Raw genomic sequence first — 21,423 nt, 5'->3', positions numbered from 1 at the left:
TACCTTGACTGTCCTTCTGTAGCACTCTCTAAGTAAGTAATTGGCAAGTTTTTCTAGAAAGGGCCAAATAATATTTTCAACTCTGCTGACCATAGGCTTCTTTCTCAATAACTCAACTCTGATACAGTGCGAAAGCAGCCATTGACAGTAGGGAAATGAATGAACATGGCCAGATTTCGCCCAAGTGTTATTACCCCTGCTCTAAGTTGTTTTCTGTATCCTAATATATGATGCTCAGAAACTAGAGCTTAGTGGTTTGAGACTTGGGCATGAGAGACAGACTGAGTTCAAATCTTAGGTCCACCACTTACTAAAATGGATGAACTGAGCAGGGTTTCAAACTTGTCCATATATCAATTTCCTCATCTGTGGGATTAGAATTAATTATAGTTCCAACTTCAGGGAGTTTTTGTGAAGATGAAATGGTAAAATGCACACAAAGAACTTAGCATAGTGCTTTGGCACACAGCAAATAACTCAATTTATACCAGGCATCTCTATCATCCTCATAATTGGTTGAAAACAGTTCTCTACAAGTGGCCTCTCTAGTTCTCTCTGGGGTACTATAATATTTTAAGAATTGATTTATTATTACATCTTTTAAAAAAAGTTTTATTATACCTTACTTTTAATGTCACATTATACTTTGCAAGATATTATCATATATATTACTACCATCTTTTTTAATTTTTAAAGGATTTTATTTATTTAAGAGACAGAGAGATAGTGAGAGGAAGCATGAGGAGGGGCAGGGGTAGAGGGAGAAGGAGAAGCAGGCTTCCCACTACGCAGGGAACTCAACCTTGGGCTCGATCCCAGGACTCTGAGATCATGACCTGAGCCAAAGGCAGACGCTTAACCAACTGAGCCTCCCAGGCACCCTCACTACCACCATCTATAAATAAGCTATAGAATATTATTTTATGTAAAGTGTATGTAGTAATTTGAAAATACAAATCTCTACTATTAAGTATTTTGTTATGTCACAGAGTCTATTGTAATGGAGGTGGAAATCACAGCTTCTGTGCATTTGGTAATACATATGGCACCTCTCCTGGTACCACTGAAGTCTGGAATGTGGTTGCCATCCTTGAGTTTTCATCCAAGTATTATTTATCAAGAGCTACTCAATGAAGCAGAGTAGTTCTATTCAATCAAGTTTTTCTTTCTTTCATCCTTCCAACTAATTAGGAAAGAGGAAAAGAATAAAAACAAACCTGGTAAGCAGAGAAAGTGAAAAGACCTGAATACCACTCTCTGACCTTGGGATTGGTGAAATCCAGATAAGAGGAGAGACCTGTAGAGGCAGAAGAATAGACTGTGAGAAATGGTGGTCCTCACGGTAGGATGTGCTGTAAAGATGTAAAAGCTGGCTCATCACTGGGCACTATAGCTGTAAGACAGCTGATGCAGATGCATGGTCTGGCAAGAAGTGAAGGAAGGCAATGCTGGACTCCAGTGATCATCACCAGACCTTCCAACCCAAGAGGCCCAGGGGAAGGTCAATGAACAAGCATCCAGATGAGCCTGTCCTTCTCAGATGGCCCAAGATAGCCCATGGAAGCAAAGCAAGTATCCTGGAGGGACCCTTCTGTTCTTAAAGAGAACAGAGAAGTGTTCATGAGTGGCATAAGGGAGGAAAAGAATGTATGGGGTTTCTTTGCAGGACATGGATTTGTAATAGAGGGCCAGGATATGGTAGAATGGTGATTTCCTTTTGTCCTCAGGTTTCTATTAAGGTTTTAAACTAATCATTTCTGAAATGAAGAATCCAGAGTTGCTGGAGGCACCTGAGGTCACCCATGAAAGTGTGGAAAGTCAAAACTATGGGCCAATCAGGCACAGAAGATTCAAAGGGAGAGACTGCAGGAATCCTTCTTCTGTTACTCTCATTTTCTTATTCTTTGGCTTTTTATTTGCCTAGAGAAATAGAGTGCTTGCTTATTTTTTATTCATTCATTGACTGATAAATGGATACAAAGCACACTGTACCACGTGTTATTGAAGATACAAAAGAAGGTAATACCATCTCTTTCTAAAAGGTGCTTACACTAGAGCAAGGGAGATCTGTAAGAAATGAGAGCAGTGGCTATGCAACCTTCATTAACTGGGGCTCCACAAGTGGAATTAATAAGTGCATAAAGTGCTATCTTACCAGGCCAGCATACCCCTTCAAAGTCTCCTCCTTCATGATTCCTCACAAAGAAGCCCTGTTCTTTGGCCTTAGAATACACTGAGTAGTCAGGATCAATCTTGATGTGGGGATCACTGATGACCACAAGCTGTCCAGACATAGAGGTTTGAAGAGCTCATCAGTGTCATAGGAGTTATATGTACATTTTTATTTTTTCATCACAGTTTTGGGGTTTAAGTTTTACTCAGAAATAACTACTAGTACTGAAATATTTTAAGACATAGGTAAAATCCTATCACTTTTCATGCTTATGGAAATTGAACTCATATCAAAACCAGGCCAGTGCTCTTTTATAATTATTGTTGCCCAACCAATACATGTTTTCAAAATAGCAGTTATTAAGCTTCTTTCTGAGTTGCTGGGTGCTATACATAAAGGATTAAGTCATCCCCGCTCCTAGACATCTAGAGGCTAAAACTGACAAAAACAAACATTAAAGAAAACAAAACAAAATAAAAACCCCAAACCCAATGGTATAGGCATATTTAGGAAGGAGGTTTGAGAAGATCTGTGATCACAGCTTTGTGTCTCTAGTATCTCTCTACCTTTCTTTTTTTTTTTTTCTCTCTACCTTTCTAATGCCATCACTTTCACAATCCTTTTGGTTAGAACAACCCTCCCATCATTCTTCAAATCTATTCAAATTTACTCTACATAATAAAGTTTAATTGTCCATTGCTCAAAAACTTTAAAAAAACTTTTAATCATGGTAAAATATACATAACATAAAATTTACCATCTAAACCAATTTTAAGTGTACAGTTCAGTAATGTTAAGTACATTTACAGTATTGTACAATGTCCAGAACTCTTTCCATCCTGTAAAACTGAAACTCTATACCCATTAAAAACAACTTCTCATTCCCTCCTCTGCCCAGTCATGGGCAAACACCATTGTTTTTCTGCTTCTATGATTTTTGACTACCCTAGGTATGACAGATTAGTTAAATTATATAGTATTCATTTTTTGGTGACTTTCTTATTTCACTTATTAGCACAATGTCCTCAAGGTTCATCCATTTTGTAGCATATATCAGAATTTCCTTCCTTTTTAATGCTGAGTAATACTCCACTATATGTGTATGTATCACATTTTGTTTACCCAGTCATCTGCTGATAGACAACTGAATTGCTTTCACCTTTTAGTTATTGTGAATAGTGCTGATATGAACATGGGCATATCTACTCAAATACCTGCTTTCAAATCCTTGAGTATATTCCCATAAGCGGGATTTCTGGGTCATATGATCATTTTTAATTTTTTAAGGATCTGCCATACTGTTTTCTGTAGTGGCTGTACCATTTTACAGTCCCACTGTTAGTGTTCCAATTTCTCTCCCTCTTCACTAGCTATTTTCTCTTTTTTTTTTTTTTATAGTAGCCATACTAATAGTATGAAATGGCATCTCACTGTGGTTTTGATTTGCATTTCCCTGATAATTAGTGATGTTGAACGTCTTACCATGTGTTTGCTGACGATTTGTATATCTTCTTTGAAGAAGTGTCTCTCAAGTCATTTTTTCAATTTTTAATTGGGTTTTCTGTTTTTTGGTTATTGAGTTGTAGGTGTTCTTCATATATTCTGCATATTAACCCCTTACTCAAAAACTTTTAATGTCTCCAAATGTATACAAAGCAGCCTATAATAAGGTCAGATTCCCCATTACTCAAACCTTGCACATGTCTTGTTTTCTTGCCAAACCAACCTTTGTGCTGTTTTCTAAACACCACTGGGTGCTTCAGCCTCCCCTTCCCCACTTCTCAGCTAGAGACTTATCTTTCAGGCTCACCCAAAATGCACAAGGCCAGCTTAGGTCCAGCTGGATGCAATCTTCTTTCTTAGTCCACTGCTGATCCTGATCTTTCTTTGGCTGTTACATTATTGCCCAATATTGTGGTTGTTGTATACTTGCCTTTTTCCCACTCATTGTAAGACCCCAAAAGCTCATCTTTAGCACAGCATTTTGAACATTTGATGGCTTCAATAAATAGTTGCTTATAAGAACATGGATTCTGGAGTCAGGCAGATCAGAGTTCAGATTCTTGCTCTACTACTTACTTACTATGTGCCTTTGCACAAAATACAAAACTATTCTTAGCCTCAGTTTCTTCATCTGAAAAATGGGTTAACAATATCTACCTTATAATTTTGTGATGACTAGATATAATAATGCGTTCTATCAAACTTTCTAGCCCATAGTAAGTACTTGTCAAATGGTAGTCAATTTATCAATTGGAAAACTAGGGGTTAACAGGATTGGTTCTGGCCACCTGTGAAAGGCCTGAGGTTGGAAGGAATGGATTGAAAAGGTAACTTTAATCTCAAGGAGAGGGCTGCAGGGATCCATCTCCATGAAACATATAGGGTCCCCCACCTTTTCCTCTCTCCATTTTTTTCTTCTTCCTCCCTCCACTCGTTATTGTTGTTACCACCATACATACTTGCCAGTGTCTTTCCCCTTCTCCATTTTCTATTTTAGTGCTTCCCTTGGCCAGATTGGCAGGTGGAGTCCATCAGGAAAGCAAGCAGGAAAAATGATGTGATGAAGAACCTGATTCCATTTCTGACTGACTGTTAAAGACTGTCAAGCCCCTCCATTCCCTCTTTACTCTTCTGCCCACACCTGACAATGAAAGCCCTAGTGCTCCCTCTTTGGGTGCCAGCAGGAAGCTCAAACCACATAAGACCTGGGCATTCACAGGAATCTTCACCCCAGTCCAACCCTCTAATCACCATAAAAGCTAAGCTGCCTCCATTCCCAGATCTCTCAAGCCATCTTCAGACTATCCTGGGAGCCAGTCTTGCTCCTTCTAGAGTGCCTCACTATGTGACTAATTAACCTTTTCAGACCCTGTGATGTCAATTTGATGTCCTCAAACTCAAGACTGATTTTGGGGTATCTATCCTATCACTACAGGGTGGTTATGACAAATGGGAATGCAAGGCCCCGTTATCTTGTGGGGACTTGGACACCTAAAGCAGGTGCTTTCCTATTATCACAGTTACAATTATATTTGAAGATAATACTGTCATGACCATTTTTTAAAAATCAGATGGCTCTCTTGCACTACTGTGCCAAGGCAAATTTTAAAAATTAAAAAAATGCAGGGGAGGGAGGGAAAAATTTTTTAAAATGCTTCATAATTAAAAGGTTTCTAAGTGTCAGCTTATTTTACCTTACGTTTTTTGCTTCTGAGCAGCTCTTGCATCCTTTTGGGATTTGGGAATCTTTTCTTGTCCCAAGTGAAGTACCTTTTGCCCTCGGTATGCTCTATGTCCAGCCACATGACATCATAAGGAATGTCATGTTCATCAAATCCTGCATCCACTGCTTTTACATCCTGCTCATCCTCATAGTTCCAGCGGCATTGATGGTACCCCAAGGAGAAGAGAGGGGGCATGGCTTGTGTGCCTGAAAAAGGAAGATGACAACTGAGTCAGCTATCATCACAATGGTAATTACTATTTGATAAACATTTCCTGAATGTCTACAGAGTCTAAGCACTAAGCTTGGTACTTAGAATATAAAGGAGAAGAAAACATAGTCCTTACCCTCAAGAAAGTGACCATTTGCAGGCATGTAAATTAACTGCTCTGCTTGGGGGGTATAACTGCTATGTTAAAGGTAGCAGCCTAGTGTTTTTTGTTTTTTGTTGTTGTTGTTGTTTTTCAGCCTAGTGTTATAGGAATACAGAAGGGTTAATAAATTCTGCCTGCAGTGAAGTGTGGAGTCTTGAAAGGCTTTATACAGGTAGTAACATTTGGTTTGGACCTTGAAGAACAAATGGGAGCAATCTACAAGAAAATGGATAGAACACTTAGGCACAGGGGATAGAAAAGACACAGAGACTGGTTACACTGTGAGAGAGACCAGTAGAAGATGAAACTGGGAGGGTCAGTTTGTAAGGGGCCCTATAGTTCAGGCTAGGAATTCTAAATCTTCTCTATGGGAAGTAATCAAAAGTTTGGCAAGATGTAATCTTAGCAGACCTATGTTTTAGAAATATTAGTGAGGCAGCAGTGTTGAGACTGACTTAAAGGGAAAGAGACTAAAGGTAGGAAAAAACTCAAGAAATTAAGTGTGCAATGAATAAAGTATCGGACACTCTTGAGCATTTGAAAAGTATAAACATACATATTGATTTAACCAAAAATGACGACACAATATTGGGAAAGAAGGAGGGATATGATCGAGTTAAATCCTCATCAGGAGTCAGTAGAAAATCCATATACTTAAAACTTGGATTTCTTTGAACATGGTGGCAGATGCACCATTTTTAAAGCATTTTCCTATAAACCAGGCTTATTCTCTGTAATAAAAATGTTAAAAGGGCCTGTAGGTGGGCCTTAACAGTCCTTTTTCCTAAATAGATGTCTTCCCATGTCCATAAATTTTTGGTTGTTTCTCCCATCAAAGTTGGAGTCAAATTCCTTTTCCCCTAAACATGGACTGAACCCAAGGACTTTTTAACAGAATGCAGCAGAAGCGATGCTGCATTACTTTTACTTGTAATAGCTGTATTGAGATGTAACTCACAAACCATAAAATTCACCCACTTAAAGCACACAATTAAATGTGGGGAGTATATAACCATTTTTTTAAATTGTGGGAAATACATGTATAACACAAAATTTGCCACTTTAACCATTTTGAAGTTTACAATTCAGTAGCATTAATTACGTTCACAATGTAGTGTAAACATTACCACTAGTTATTTCCAAAACTTTAATATTACCCCAGACTGAAACTGTAACCAGTAAGCCATAACTTTCTATTACCCATCCCACCCTTCAGCCTCTGGTAATAGCTAATCCACTTTTTGTCTCTTATGAATTTGCCTATAGTAGGTACTTCATGTAAGTGGAATGATACAGTATTTATCCTTTTTTGTCTGGCTTATTTCATTTTGCATAATACTTTTACAGTTCATGTTGCAGCATGTATCTGAATGTCATTCCCCTTGTTATAACTGAATAGTCCATTTTATGAATTTAACATATTTTGTTAATCCATGCATCTTTGATAGGTACTTGGATTGTTTCCATCTTTGGCTACTGTGAATAGTGCTGCAATGATCACTGGCATCCAAATATCCAAGCATCCAATTTTAGTAGAATTGTTGGGTGTATTAGAGTTCTGCAGAGGAAAAGCACCAACTGGGTGTGTGTGTGTGTGTATGTGTGTATACACACATACACACACACACACATAGAGAGAGAATGACTGATTCTAAGAACTGGTTCATGTGTTTGTGGGGGCTGGCAACTCTGAATTCCACAGGTAGGCTGGCAGACCAAAGACCCAGGGAAGGTGCATTCAAGTATGAAGGCACTCTGGAGACAGATTCCTTTCTTTTCAAAAGACTTTAGTCTTTTTCTCTTAAGGTTTTCAAATGACTGGATGAAGCCCACCCACATGGAGAGTAATGTGCTTTATTCAAAGTCTGTTCATGTAACTAAATAGTACTGAGAGCATAATGTCATAAAAAATACCTTCACAGTGACATCTAGACTAGTGTTCAACCAGGTATCTGGGTACCATGACCTAGGCAAACTGACACATAAAAGTCTATGTTTAGCTTTTTGATGAATTGCCAAACTGTTTTCAGAGCAGCTGAACTACTTTATGTTCCCACCAGCAATGTATAAAGTTCCAATTTCTCCACATCCTCACCAACACTTATTATTTTCTATTTTATTTTTTAATTAACTAATTAATTTGACAGAAAGAGAGAGAGAGAGAGAATGAGAGCACAAGCAGGGGGACTGACAGACAGAGGGAGCAGCAGGCTCCCCGCTGAGCAGGGATCCTGATGCTGGCTCAATTCCAGGACCATGAGATCATGACCTGAGCCCAAAGCAGTCGCTGAACTGCCTGAACCACCCAGGTGCTATTACTTCCTATTTTTAAAAAATTTAGCCATCTTAGTGGTTATGAAGTGGTATCTTACATGGTTTTAATTTTCATTTTCCTAATGACTAATGATGTTGAACAACTTTTTATGTACCTATTAATCCATTTGTATATCTTTAGGGAACTGTCTATTCAAGTCCTTTGCCCATTTTAGAATTATCTTTTTGTTGTAGAGTTGTAGGAGTTCTTTATATACCCTGGAAATTAAACCCACAACAAATACATGATTTGCTAATATTTTCTCCCATTCTTCTTATTGCCTTTTTACTTAAAAAAATATTTTATTTATTTATTCATGAGAGAGACAGAGAGAGGCAGAGACACAGGCAGAGGGAGATGCAGACTCCTCGCAGGAAGCCTGATACAGGATTCGATTCTGGACCACTGGGATCACACCCTGAGCCAAAGGCAGACGCTCAACTGCTGAGCCACTCAGGCATCCCAGCCTTTTCAGTTTCTTGATCATATTTTTTGATGCACAAGTTTTCAATTTTAACAAAGTTGAACTTACCTATTTTTTCTTTCTGTTGCTTATGATTTTGGTGTCTTTTCTAAGTATCTGTTGCCAAATCCAAGGTCATGATGATTCATCCCTGTTTTCTTCTAAGAGTTTTACGGCTTTAACTCTTATATTTATGTTGCTGATCCATTTTGAATTTTTCATATATGGCATTATGGTAGGGTTCTAACTTCATTTTTTGCTTGTGGCTATCCAGTTATTACAGTACCATGTATTTAAAAGAGTATTCTTTCCCTATTAAATGGTCTCGAACCTTTGTTGAAATCAATTGGCCAGGGATATATAGGTTTATTTCTGGACTCTCAATTCTATTCCCTTGGTTTACATGTCTATCTTTATGCCAGTGCCACACTATTTTGATTACTTTAACTTTGTAGGAAATTCTGAAATTGAGAGGTATAAGTCTTCCACATTTTTTTTTCCAGGATCATCTGGCTATTCAGAACCCTTTGCAATTCTATGAATTTGAAGATCAGTTCTCCTACTTCTTCAAAAAAATGACCACTGGAATTTTGGTAGGGATTATAATCAATCCGTAGATTGTTTTTCATATTATTATCTTGACAATACTAAGACTTCCAATCCTTGAACATGGGATGTCTTTCCATTTATTTAGGACTTATTCAATTTCTTTCAGGAATGTTTTGCAGTGTACAAGTCTTTCACCTCCTTGGTTAAATTTATTCCTAGGGGGCTTATTCTTTTGGATGTTATTGTAAATGGAATTGTTTTCTCAATCTCTTTTTTAAATTGTTCATTGTTGGTATATAGAAACACAACTGATTTTGTGTTGATAATATACCCTGCGACTTTGGTGAATTTCTTTATTAGCTTTGGTAGTTTTTTTTGCAGATTCTTTGGGATTTTCTATGTTGGATCACATGTTGGATCACATCATTTGTGAATAGAAATAATTTCCCTAAAAAAAAAAAAAAAAAAGAAATAATTTCCCTTCTTCCTTTCCCATTTGAATGCCTTTTCTTTTTCTTGCCGAACTTCTCTGGCTGGAACTTCCAGTACAATGTTCAATAGGAGTGGTGAAAATGGGCAGCCTTGTCTTGTTTCTGATCATAGGGGAAAGCTTGTAGTCTTCACCCCTGAACAGGGTGTTGGCTGTTGATTTTTCATAAATGCCTTTTATCATACTGAGGAAGCTTCCTTTTATTCCTAGCCTTCTGAGAGTTTTTATCATGAAATAGTGTTAGATTTTGTCAAATGCTTTTTCTGCATCAACAGAGATACTCTTTTACATCTTTTAAAGATAAAATGCTTTAGTGCTAAAGTCAGTGGTATATTTTAACGGAGAAGAGAACACAGAAAAGTTCAGGTTGGGACACTAATCTGAGATAAAGGCAGAGAAAGTCCAGGGCTTAAAGTCTCCACGGAAAGTAGACGGAGAGTATTAGGGATTAGAGAGTAGAGAATTCTAGCCCCAACACAACATTTTACCAAGCTAAATTTGATAAAAGTGGGAAGAGAAATGCTTGCTTCTTGAAACGCTTGTGTAAATTATTTATAAATTCTATACGGTATTTGAGTTAACAAATTAACTTACAATGATTGATACATTGATAGAAGAAATATAATGGAATGAGAGGCTGGCATTTCCACATGCAAGTACCTGTAAGGTATGAGTACTGCTTGAAGATGTCAGAAGGCGTAGGTCCTGTTAGCAGAAAAACATCAATGATTCCACTCTCTGACATCCAGTGCACATCAGTTCGACATCTAATCTTTTGTTTAGCTGCAACAGGGCCCATCTGGGTCAGTGTGTACTAGAAAAAGAATGGAATGAAGATCTGAAAAATCTTCCACAAACCTACAATATGTATCATCCATGTGTAAGTAACAAGTACATACTGATGATAACTTTTACGGATTATGCTGCAAAGACTTTGGTGGCAGAGAATTGTCACTACGAAGCCCAGAATTATGACTACACTGGTTTTGTTTCTTTCTAAGCATGACATGCAGCCATGATCCATAGCTCACCTTCACTGCAGGTTCTGTATTGATCTCCACTAGTGTTTCAGAGGCATTAAGCCAAAAAATGCCTAGAGTCCTGCCTAGCTTGTGGGCCAGAAGATAAGGCACTGAACCATAAATGCCCATTTTGTCATGTATTTTATATCCATAGACATCCAGGTTATAAAGACGGTAAGCATCGCCATCACTGAAACACACAAAGATGGACTATCATCAATTACAATCGCAAATATATTATTAGTAAATAGTATAGCCCCATTCTCCCCTGTAAACACTTAAATTCGATGCATGTTTAAGGCTCAACTCTTACCACTTCCGTAACCCAACCAGGGTTTATACCATTCTCTTCTGATTCCTTTGGCATCCCCTTCTGTGACAACTGGCATGTGTGGTCTCATAGCTTAGGTATCTTTTCTGAATATCTCTAGTGAGGTGAGGAGTGTTTCCTATGAATTCTCCAGAGTAGCAAGTACACAGTAAATATAATTGGTAAATTTTGAGAGTATTTCTCTGCTTCTAAAATAAAATGAAAGATAGTGTCCTAAAGTGCTTTCACAGTGCTGAGTAAGGAAAGCTGGGGAACTGAATTGGGGTGGAGAGCCCAAAGCTTGGCTTGGTATGTGAGCAGTACAGTTTTGTGATTCACTTGTTACTATGCCCACCTATTGACATGTTGTGTAAACAGCATCTGAACACAGCAAACTTGATCAGATTCTGTTTCTCTTTGGTCTTGTTTCCTCTTAGAATGATGCCTCTGGCATTTACTTGTCAATAGCATAGTTTGAAGTGATTTCCCTGAGGAAATCAAAGGTGACGAGATGCCACCTCTTTCCATTCTCTGGCTTACTGTCCTTTTTTGGTAAAAGCCTTTTTCTAGGTCAGTGATTTTCAGTATTCTCCTAAATTCCACACAGAGGCCTTGAGAGGTAAAAGCAAAACCCAGGGAGGTGGGATTGAACTACTTCAATCACAATAGTTCCATATTTTTACTTCCTCTGTGTATTTTAGGTCAGCATTACAGTTTTTATAATTCTCAAATTCTTGCCAAAAAAAATAAGATAAAAATTGAAAACCACTGCTCTTAAAGTTCTTAAAGATCTATAAACAATATCAAGGAGGAAGAGGCCAGGCACATAGTGGTCCAGGCTCAGACATCTCACATATTTTTCCTTCAAACTTCTAGTCCAGAAACCAGAGTGTCCTATAAGAATTTTTGTTTTCACTTTACCTAGTATTTTTAAGTTGGTGTGATTCTGCATGTTGTGGGATCCCGTAGAGATGTTCAAATCCATGCAAGGAGAAATCCAAACCAATGGAGGCAGGACCTGTAGGGACCAGGGTACTGAGTTTTGCTTTTCTGTGGGACAATTAGGGAGACTCAGTTACCTATAAGCATAGCAAGATGACTAGACAGGGCTTGAGAGACCTCAACTTGCCTTGATCAGTAAGTCATTGGTGTGCCCTTTCTGTAAGATGTGACATTCAGGTACTGTGGGGATACAAACATGCAAAAGGTAAAGTTCTGGTCACTTATTAGTGTTTCCTTAGCTATGTGCTGAAACTCTCTGTGTCCTCATTTATAGTAAATCTCCTTTCTATGTGTAAAATATGGCTATGAGGTTTTAGATTTTTTCCTAATCTAAACTTTCCTAGAATGTATGGCATATTTCTTTGCATTAGGAAATAAAGGGTATTGAACAATTTTAATCTTCACTAGATAAAAGACTGGGTATCTTCTATGATCGTTTATTCTTATTGCATATAGGGAGTATAATGTCAAGGGCATCAGGAGGGCTCCTCAAAATACCTCTTCCCTGTGATTGTAGATATATAAGTTTTTTTTTTAAATCAAAGACGTCCTTTATTTAACAATTATTTTAGAGATATGGTAAAAATGCAAGTAACTAGGAGAAAGAGCAAATACTCTTAGGTAAGAGTATTTGACATGAAATGGTCTTTATTTAAAGTTTTTTTTTTTTAAATCAAAGACGTCCTTTATTTAACAATTATTTTAGAGATATGGTAAAAATGCAAGTAACTAGGAGAAAGAGCAAATACTCTTAGGTAAGAGTATTTGACATGAAATGGTCTTTATTTAAAGGAATTTATGGAAAGGGGGTGCTATAGAGAAGGTAAAATAGATTATGGTGTTACAGAAAGGAAAGCCTGATGACTCTTCTACTTATAAATTTTGGACATGTTGTCAGTCCTGATCATTATACTAGCCTATAGATAAAGATGCTAGAACAGAAATTCTCAAGGAGTTAGGATCTGTTATCCTACTGGTAGGAGGGAAGAGGAAAATATTTTTTCCAACTCTCTAAGCTCCAAGTATCTGAACAGTATATGCTAAAGAGACAAACTCCACCTCCCCACCCCCCACCCCCATCACTAAGTCTAGTGAGAAATGTCACAGATGGGCATGTGATACTCATGAGGAGGTCTAGAAAAGGTTTAGAACCAATGGCTTGCAATGTTGGAGCTGATGAGCTCTAGAACTTCATTTCTCATCACTTGACTCTCAAAAAAAAAAAAAAAATGTGGAATGTGTGGCTGTCTGATATACTGAGTAGTACCAGCAGGGTACTGCGCCCTATACCTCTAGCATGAGACCATAAACTGCATGAGGCCTATCCTTCTCTTACATTCCCCACAAAAGGTACATACTCACTATTGTTCTGTAGCAAAGCATTATTGAAGAATAGAGGCCCCAAATCTGAAATTTCTGTTCCCCTTACAGAAATCACTTGTTTGGATACCAAGGGTCAAGGGATGTTAGGTACTGATATTTAGCCATTTTGGCAAGATCTGCTTCAATACTATACCAATTTCAATGTTACCATTAACTTTGACATCCACAAATTTTCCAAATTTCTCCTCCCACAGGCCTAGATCCTCTTGGTCTTCCTGGTGGCACAAAAGAGGAGCAAATTGAGTTTATACATTATAATATTGAATGGTTGCTACAATAGCACATTTTGTTTGATTGTTAAAAAATTAGACTAAGAAAATAAATCTATCTTTTAAAAGACCTGCTTGTGATGTCAGTACATTTGACAAATTTGATCTGTGTTCCATATAAATGCCAGTAATCATCCTCCTTATGAATTGTAGCTGACATGAAAATAATTTTTTACTGTGGTAGAACAGACATAATATAAAATCTATCATTTTAACTATCTTCCATTTTAATCATTTTATTTATTTTTGAAGTAATCTCTACGCCCAATGTGGGGCTTGAACTCATGACTCCGAGATAAGGAGTCACATGATCTACTGACTGATTCAGCCAAAGGCTCCCTATCCTTTTTTTTTTCATTTTTATCATTTTAAAATTATATAAATGTTATTATTAAATGACATTAAGTACATTCACATTGTTGTAAACCATTATCACCATCCATCTCCAGAACTTTTACATCTTTCCAAACTGAATCTTAATACCCATTTTTTTTTTTTTTTATTGGTGTTCAATTTACTAACATACAGAATAACACCCAGTGCCCGTCACCCATTCACTCCCACCCCCCGCCCTCCTCCCCTTCTACCACCCCTAGTTCGTTTCCCAGAGTTAGCAGTCTTTATGTTCTGTCTCCCTTTCTGATATTTCCCACACATTTCTTCTCCCTTCCCTTATTTTCCCTTGGCAAAGAAGAAGTCAAACTCTCCCTCTTCGCCGATGACATGATACTCTACATAGAAAACCCAAAAGTCTCCACCCCAAGATTGCTAGAACTCATACAGCAATTCGGTAGCGTGGCAGGATACAAAATCAATGCCCAGAAGTCAGTGGCATTTCTATACACTAACAATGAGACTGAAGAAAGAGAAATTAAGGAGTCAATCCCATTTACAATTGCACCCAAAAGCATAAGATACCTAGGAATAAACCTCACCAAAGATGTAAAGGATCTATACCTTCATACCCATTTTTTAAAAATGACTTTATTTATTTGACAGAGAGAGAAAGAGGGTGGGGGAGCAAGTGAGCACAAGAAGGGGGGCAGGCAGCAGAGAAAGAGGGAGAGGCAGACTCCCTATGGAGCAGGGAGCCTGATGTGGGGCTCGATCCCAGGACCCCAGGATCATGACCTGAACCAAAGGCAGACACTTAACCGACTGAGCCACCCAGGTGCCCCTGCATCTCCATACCCATCAAACAATAACTCCCCATACCTTCCTCACTCAGCTCATGGCAACAATCATTCTACTTTCTGTCTGTACAAATCTGACTACTGCAAATATTTCATATAGTATTTATCCTTTTGTAACTGGCTTATTTCACCTCGTATGTCTTCATGATTCATCCATTTTGTAGCATATGTCAGAATTTCCTTCCTTTTAAAAGTCAAATAATATTCCACTGTATGTATATACTACATTTTGTTTGTACATTCATCTGACTCTTGGATTGCTGGACTGCTTTTACCTTTTGGCTACTGTGAATGATGCTGCTAAGAACACAAGTATACTGGGATCCCTGGGTGGCGCAGCGGTTTGGCGCCTGCCTTTGGCCCAGGGCGTGATCCTGGAGACCCGGGATCGAATCCCACGTCGGGCTCCCGGTGCATGGAGCCTGCTTCTCCCTCTGCCTGTGTCTCTGCCCCTCTCTCTGTGTGTGACTATCATGAATAAATAAATAAAATCTTAAAAAAAAAAAAAAAAAAAAAAAAAGAACACAAGTATACAAATATTTGTTCGAATCTCTGCTTTTCCTTTTAGATATATATCCATAAATGAAATTGCTGGACCATATTGTAATTATATGTTGAATTTTTTTTAATAATCATTTCTTCTGATTTTTAAAAAAATTTTATTTATTTATGATAGTCACAGAGAGAGAGAGAGAGAGAGAGGCAGAGGGAGAAGCAGGCTCCATGCACCAGGAGCCCGATGTGGGATTCAATCCCAGGTCTCCAGGATCGCGCCCTGGGCCAAAGGCAGGCGCCAAACCGCTGCGCCACCCAGGGATCCCCTATATGTTGAATTTTTTGAGGAACTGCCTCACTGTTTGACATAACTATCTTTACACAGTCCAGAATGACTATCTTTAAACAGTCCAGTGTTTTCAAAACACTTTGAAAAATGCATTCTGGTGCCTGGGGTGGCTTAACTGGTCAAGTGTCTGCCTTTGGTTCAGGTCATGGTCCCAAGGTCCTGGGATAGAGTCCTGCATTGGGCTCCCTGCTCAGTGAGGTATATGCTTCTCCCTCTACCCCTACTCCCTGCTCATGATCTCTCTCTCATACACTCTCTCTCAAAAAAAAAAAAAATTTAAAATAAAAAAAATTAAAATACAGTCTTTATATATGTCAGATTTTTTAAATTCTTTTTTTTTTTCTTGCAAACGATGTAAGGCAAAATATTTAGAATCAAATAACTCAGGTCAAAAATCAAACATTTTGGATGAGATGGGTACTTCCTCACCTTGCTTCAATTAGCCAAACTACTTCAGAGTCAAGACTGGTCAGGTTCACAATCTTTGATGTAGAGCTAATAAATTTTCTCAGCTTTACAAGTTTCCTTTCTTGGTTTTACTAGTTTCATTCTTTCTAGTAGAATGAAAATGTTTTCTAGAAATTGTGTGTGTGTGCATGAAATACATGTTTCTTTTAAAAAATGAGCCCCTTGTTCATTTCTAGGTGGTTTCTTCATAATTATAAGCTTCTGTAAAGTCAGCCTCTATGTGCCGGGGTGTTTAAATCACATCTAAATTCTTAATGTAGGGACTATTATCCTGGGGTCTATGGATGGGCTTTAGAGTTTGTGAACTCCTTCAAACAGTGTGAAAATTCTGTTCTACAGAAATGGTTCATTAGCTTTCATCAGATTCTTGCATCTATGATGCAAAAACCACTATCTAAGCTCTCTAATTGGAGGTCTCCCCAAAGCTGGTTGGACAGATCACAAAACTGTAAGGCTATGTCTTAGTTGTCCTTCTCTACTTGAAAAAGGGGGAAATATTCTCTCTCATATTCATCAGCATGGGTCAGTTTCAAGAGGAAGGAGGCATGTCCTTGCTCTGGAAATATTTTTTTCACCATTCGGTGGCCATACCTACTGTCAGGGATCTTTCAAAGATGCACATGGCTTTGGATGAAGAGAAGATTTCTGGAATGCCCATTATCCATAATTCAGCTAAAATAATCTTTTAAAAACAGGCATCAGGCCACATATATCTCTGTTGATTATAGCCTTTCCATAGTTTTCCTTTGCCCTTAGGTTAAAGCCCAAAAACCTTAACAAGACATAGAAGAATGCCAGCTCTACAGCAATGGGGGACTTGATTTATTCAAGATATATTACCAATTCCTTGAACAGTGCCTGGCATATAGGAAATATTCAACAATAGTTGCTGGATAAGAGAATTATTATAAGGCTTTTCACAGAATTGCCCTGCTTATCTCTCTGGCCTTGTTATACAATACCTTTTTCTTTGCTTTTTTTTCACCTGCTAAAAAGTATGTATGTTTTAAAAAATTTCTTCAGATGTGTTCCTTCCTACCTTAAGGTCTTTGAAAATGAAATTTCCTCTATCTGAAATATTCTTTTCCCACCTTTAGACTAGCTATTGTATCCTCGTGCATCAGTTTTAGTTGGAAAATCATTTCCTTCAGGAAGTCTATCCTGACCCTCATCTTAGTCAACTTCCTTGTTATATTCTCCTATAGCACTCTTTGCAACACTCCTCATGCTTGTACTTAATGTCCATCTTTCCCATTAGATTCTAAGATTCATGAGGATAGGCTGGGATTTGTTTTATTCACTGCCAATTCTCCTTGCCTAGCATAATTTTTTGAGCTGGAATAAAAGCAGGCACTCAGGAATTAACTGTTTTATGAATGAATGAACACATGAGTAGATGAATGAAAGAATTAATGAGATTGCAAGGTGAGCAAAGACATACATGGCCCAATTTATATGTAGTAGAGTATTATCAAGTACCCATCTGGGAAGAATAGAATCATTATATTCCATACCATGATAATGATGGTGAAATAGACTAAGAAAAAAATTGGTCAATCTAAATTACCTGAGAAGCATCAACTGATGTGTCCTCCTTATTTTCTTTGGTAGATCTGTTTTAATATAAATAAAGATGTTTCACTCATGGGAAGACTGACAGAATTTTGTTCAGTGATAAAGATTTTAATTTCTAACTTTTGAGATGCTGTAAATTATATCTTAACTTATTAAAAATGTCATTACCAAAATAACTATGAAATTGAACATTTATGATGAACATTAATAGCTTGATTTATTAAAATGTAGATATATTTGAATTTTCTTGTTTATCTTTGAAAACTTTACCAGTTTTTTATTATACATGTAGTACATGTAATATATAATACACTATTTAAACAAGATATAAGCAAGCAAAGTAGAACAAGCTGCTCTCACCCAATGTTACCCTAGAATAGAGCAACATAACACACTCTCTTCCAAAATGATTGTGACAACTTATTCTTTCATGTACAGTTGGATTTGAGTACTCATTTCTCATTCTTAATATGGGGCCTTATACACTTAAAATTTTTATCAATCTAAAATTTTAGAAAAGACTTTCCTGCCTCATCACAATGCTCTGATGAAGTCTCAAAGTTTTTACTTTAGCTGCCCTATCAATCCATTGATTTATATGAATTTAATAAAATAGGATTTTAAAAACTGGAATGTGCTTTTTTCCAGTTTTTTTCCCCCAGTTTTCTTCTTATACTTTATTCCTAGCTTCCTAACGTTGTAGCCGGAAAATATTCTTAATAATGATTTCAACCTTCTTAAATTTACTGAGACGTGTCTTGTGGCTTAATAGGTTAGATCTCCAGATTTAATTTGGAGAATGTTCTATGTGTACTTGAAAAGACTATATTCTGCTGTTTTTGGATGGAATGTCTGTTTATGTACATGTATGTGGGTATAAAAAGTTCATCTGGTCTAATGTGTCATTTCTTGTTGGATCTTTTCCTTTATCCTATGTAATGGCTTTCTTTGTTTCTTGATATAGTCTTTGTTTTAGAGTCTGTTTGGTCACTTAAGTTCAAGCATATTCTAAATGCACTACATTTTTACTCCTCTCACACCATGTTTTATGTTTTAGATGTTGTACTTTACATCTTATTGTGTATCCATTGATTTAATTATTGTAGATCTAGATAGTTTTACTACTTTTGTTTTTTTTTCCTTAAAGATCTTATGTATTTGAGAAAGAGAGTGAGAAGCAGGCTCCCTGCTGAGCAGGGAACCCAACATGGGGTTCATGACCTGAGCTGAAGGCAGATGTTTAAACCAACTGAGCCACCCAGATGCCCCATTACTTTTGTCCTTTTGCCTTGTACAAGCTGTGCAGGTGGTTGAACTGCTGCCTTTATTACGTTTACCTTTACCAGTGAGATTTTTTTTCTTTTATAATTTTCTTATTTCGGGATCCCTGGGTGGCGCAGCGGTTTAGCGCCTGCCTTTGGCCCAGGGCGTGATCCTGGAGACCCGGGATCGAATCCCACGTCAGGCTCCCGGTGCATGGAGCCTGCTTCTTCCTCTGCCTGTGTCTCTGCCTGTCTCTCTCACTGTGTGCCTATCATAAATAAAAAAAAAAAAAAAAAAAAAATTTTCTTATTTCTAGTTATGGACTTTTCTTTTCCATTTAAGGAAGTCCCTTTAACATTTCTCAGAAGGCTGGTTTCATATTGATGAACTCCTTTGGCTTTTGCTTATTTGGGAAACCCCTTATTTCTCCCTCAATTCTAAGGGATAACCTTGCCATATAAAGTATTCTTAGTTCTAAGTTTTTCTCCTATCAGCACTTTGAATATATAGCATCATTCCCTTCTGCCCTATCAAGTTTAGGGGGTTCCCTTGCTGCTTATAAGATTCTTTCATATTTAACTATTGATTCTTCCACTGTAATGTGTCTTGAGGTGGGTCTCTTTGGGTTCATCTTATTTGGGCTCTGTACTTTGTGGACTTGGATGTCTATTTCTTTCACCAGGTTAGAGAAGTTTTCTGCCATTCTTTGTTTCTTTTCTTTTTTTTAAAAAAAGATTTTATTTATTTATGAGAGAGAGAGAAAGAGAGAGAGAGAGAGAGAGAGAGAGAGAGAAAACGACTGGGGGAGGGGCAAAGGGCGAAGGAGAAAGAGACTCCCCAATGAGCACAGGGCCACCATGGTGCTCGACCCCAGTACCCTGAGATCATGACCTGAGCTAAAGTCAGATGCTTAATCGACTGAGTCACCCAGGTGCCCCCATTATTTCTTTAAATAGGTTTTCTGTCTCTCTCTTTCTCTTCTCCTTCTGGGACCCCCCTATAATATGAATGTTAGTATGCTTGATGTCCCAGAGGTTCCTTAAGCTATCCTCATTTAAAAAAATTTTTTTTTCTTTCTGCTGCTCTGATTGGGTGATTTACAATACTCTCTCTTCAGATTGCTGATCTGTTCTTCTGCATCATCTAATCTGCTGTTGATTCCCTCTAGTGTATTTTTTACTTCAGTTATTGTATCCTTCAGCTGATGGGTTCTTTTTGTATTTTCTACTTCCTTGTCTAAGTTTTTACTGTGTTCATCCATTCTTTTCCTGAGTTTGGTGAGCATTTTTATGACCATTAAATTCTTTATCTGGTAGATTGCTTATCTCTGTTTCTTTAGTTCTTCATGTTTTGTCTTGTTCTTTCATTTGGAACATATTCTTCTGTCTCCTCATTTTGCCCAACTCTCTGTTTGTTTCCATATATTAGGTAGATCAATTATATCTCCTGATCTTGAAGGAATGGCTTTATGCAGAAGGTGTCCTGTGGGCCCAGTAGCACAGACCTCCTGCTCACCACAGTTAGGTGCCCCAAGAGTGTTCCGTGTGTGTGCTGTGTATACCTTCCTGTAGTGACTGGGTTGCAATTGGTGCAGGCTCACCAAGGTGTGTGGGGCTACCCTCCAGCATGACTGTGAGGTCTGGCTGTGACTGCTATAGTCATGCTGGTTAGTAGGACTAGCCCCTGGCCCATCTGACTGAGAGGCCTGGTTGTGACTAATGTGGATATGCTGGTGTGTGGAGTTGGTCCCTGCCATGGCTTGCTGTGAGGCCTGGATATGACACTGTGGTGCACTGATGAGTGGGGCATGTGTCCTGTGTGGCTTGCTGAGCGGTCCAGCTGTGCCTGTTGTAGGTGTTCTAGTGTGCAGGGCTGGCCCCTGAAGCTGGAGATGCTTAGGAGGGGTTCTAATACCAGCTGAGGCTGCCCACTTCAAGTGCTGAGGTTGAAGGTTGCTTAAGAGGAACTCTGATGGTAGCCAAAGGTGGCCACCAGGAATGCCAGGGTACAGAGACACTTGGGAGAGTCTCCAGGGTGAGAAATGGCTTGAGTAGATCAAGTCTGCATGGGAACATTGGACTGGGCAAGTGGTGCTAACATAGGAGATAGAGAGTACCAGAAATGACACCCACCAACACTGGGCCAACCAGGTAAAAGAAGAAAAATGGTACCCACCAGTGCATCTGTCCCTAGAGGGCATTCCAACAGATTCCCGCTATCCTAAAATTAGTCAATGGATCTCCTCCACATGTAACCCATGCAACTTTCAAGTGTTGCCTCTGGGGATGTGGGACCTGACCAAACTATGTCTGGGCTCCTCAGACCCATCTTGAGGTTTTTTTCCTTTATATCCTTAGTTGTGTATGATCTGTTCTGCTAGTCTTTAGTTTGTTCTCAGAGATAGTTTTCTTTTTTTTATAAGTAGGTTTTATAAGTAGTAGGGCTAGTGTGGAGCCCAATGTGGGGCCTGAACTCATGACCTGAGCTGAAATCAAGAGCCAGATA

General features: G+C 38.2%; 1 protein-coding gene across 5 annotated transcripts in view; it reads right to left on the bottom strand.

Moving 5' to 3' along the window:
- The window catches only part of GANC (glucosidase alpha, neutral C), a 75,933-nt gene that overhangs the window by 32,547 nt on the left and 21,963 nt on the right, over window positions 1-21,423 (bottom strand). For all 5 annotated transcript variants that reach the window (XM_025473066.3, XM_025473064.2, XM_025473063.3 and 2 more), the window contains exons 7-14: window positions 17,648-17,693; window positions 13,455-13,521; window positions 11,843-11,939; window positions 10,621-10,801; window positions 10,250-10,403; window positions 5,371-5,606; window positions 2,156-2,282; window positions 1,218-1,297 (exon numbers count right to left, since the gene is read on the bottom strand). In XM_025473066.3, coding sequence (XP_025328851.1) covers window positions 1,218-1,297; window positions 2,156-2,282; window positions 5,371-5,606; window positions 10,250-10,403; window positions 10,621-10,801; window positions 11,843-11,939; window positions 13,455-13,521; window positions 17,648-17,693 — 988 coding nt within the window. The remainder of the gene's footprint in view (window positions 1-1,217; window positions 1,298-2,155; window positions 2,283-5,370; window positions 5,607-10,249; window positions 10,404-10,620; window positions 10,802-11,842; window positions 11,940-13,454; window positions 13,522-17,647; window positions 17,694-21,423) is intronic.

The sequence above is a fragment of the Canis lupus genome, chromosome 30 (genome assembly GCF_003254725.2).
Source record: "Canis lupus dingo isolate Sandy chromosome 30, ASM325472v2, whole genome shotgun sequence".
Lineage (NCBI taxonomy): Eukaryota > Metazoa > Chordata > Mammalia > Carnivora > Canidae > Canis > Canis lupus.
The sequence above is the reverse complement of the archived record's forward strand: the minus strand, read 5'-3'. Positions and strand labels throughout refer to the sequence as shown.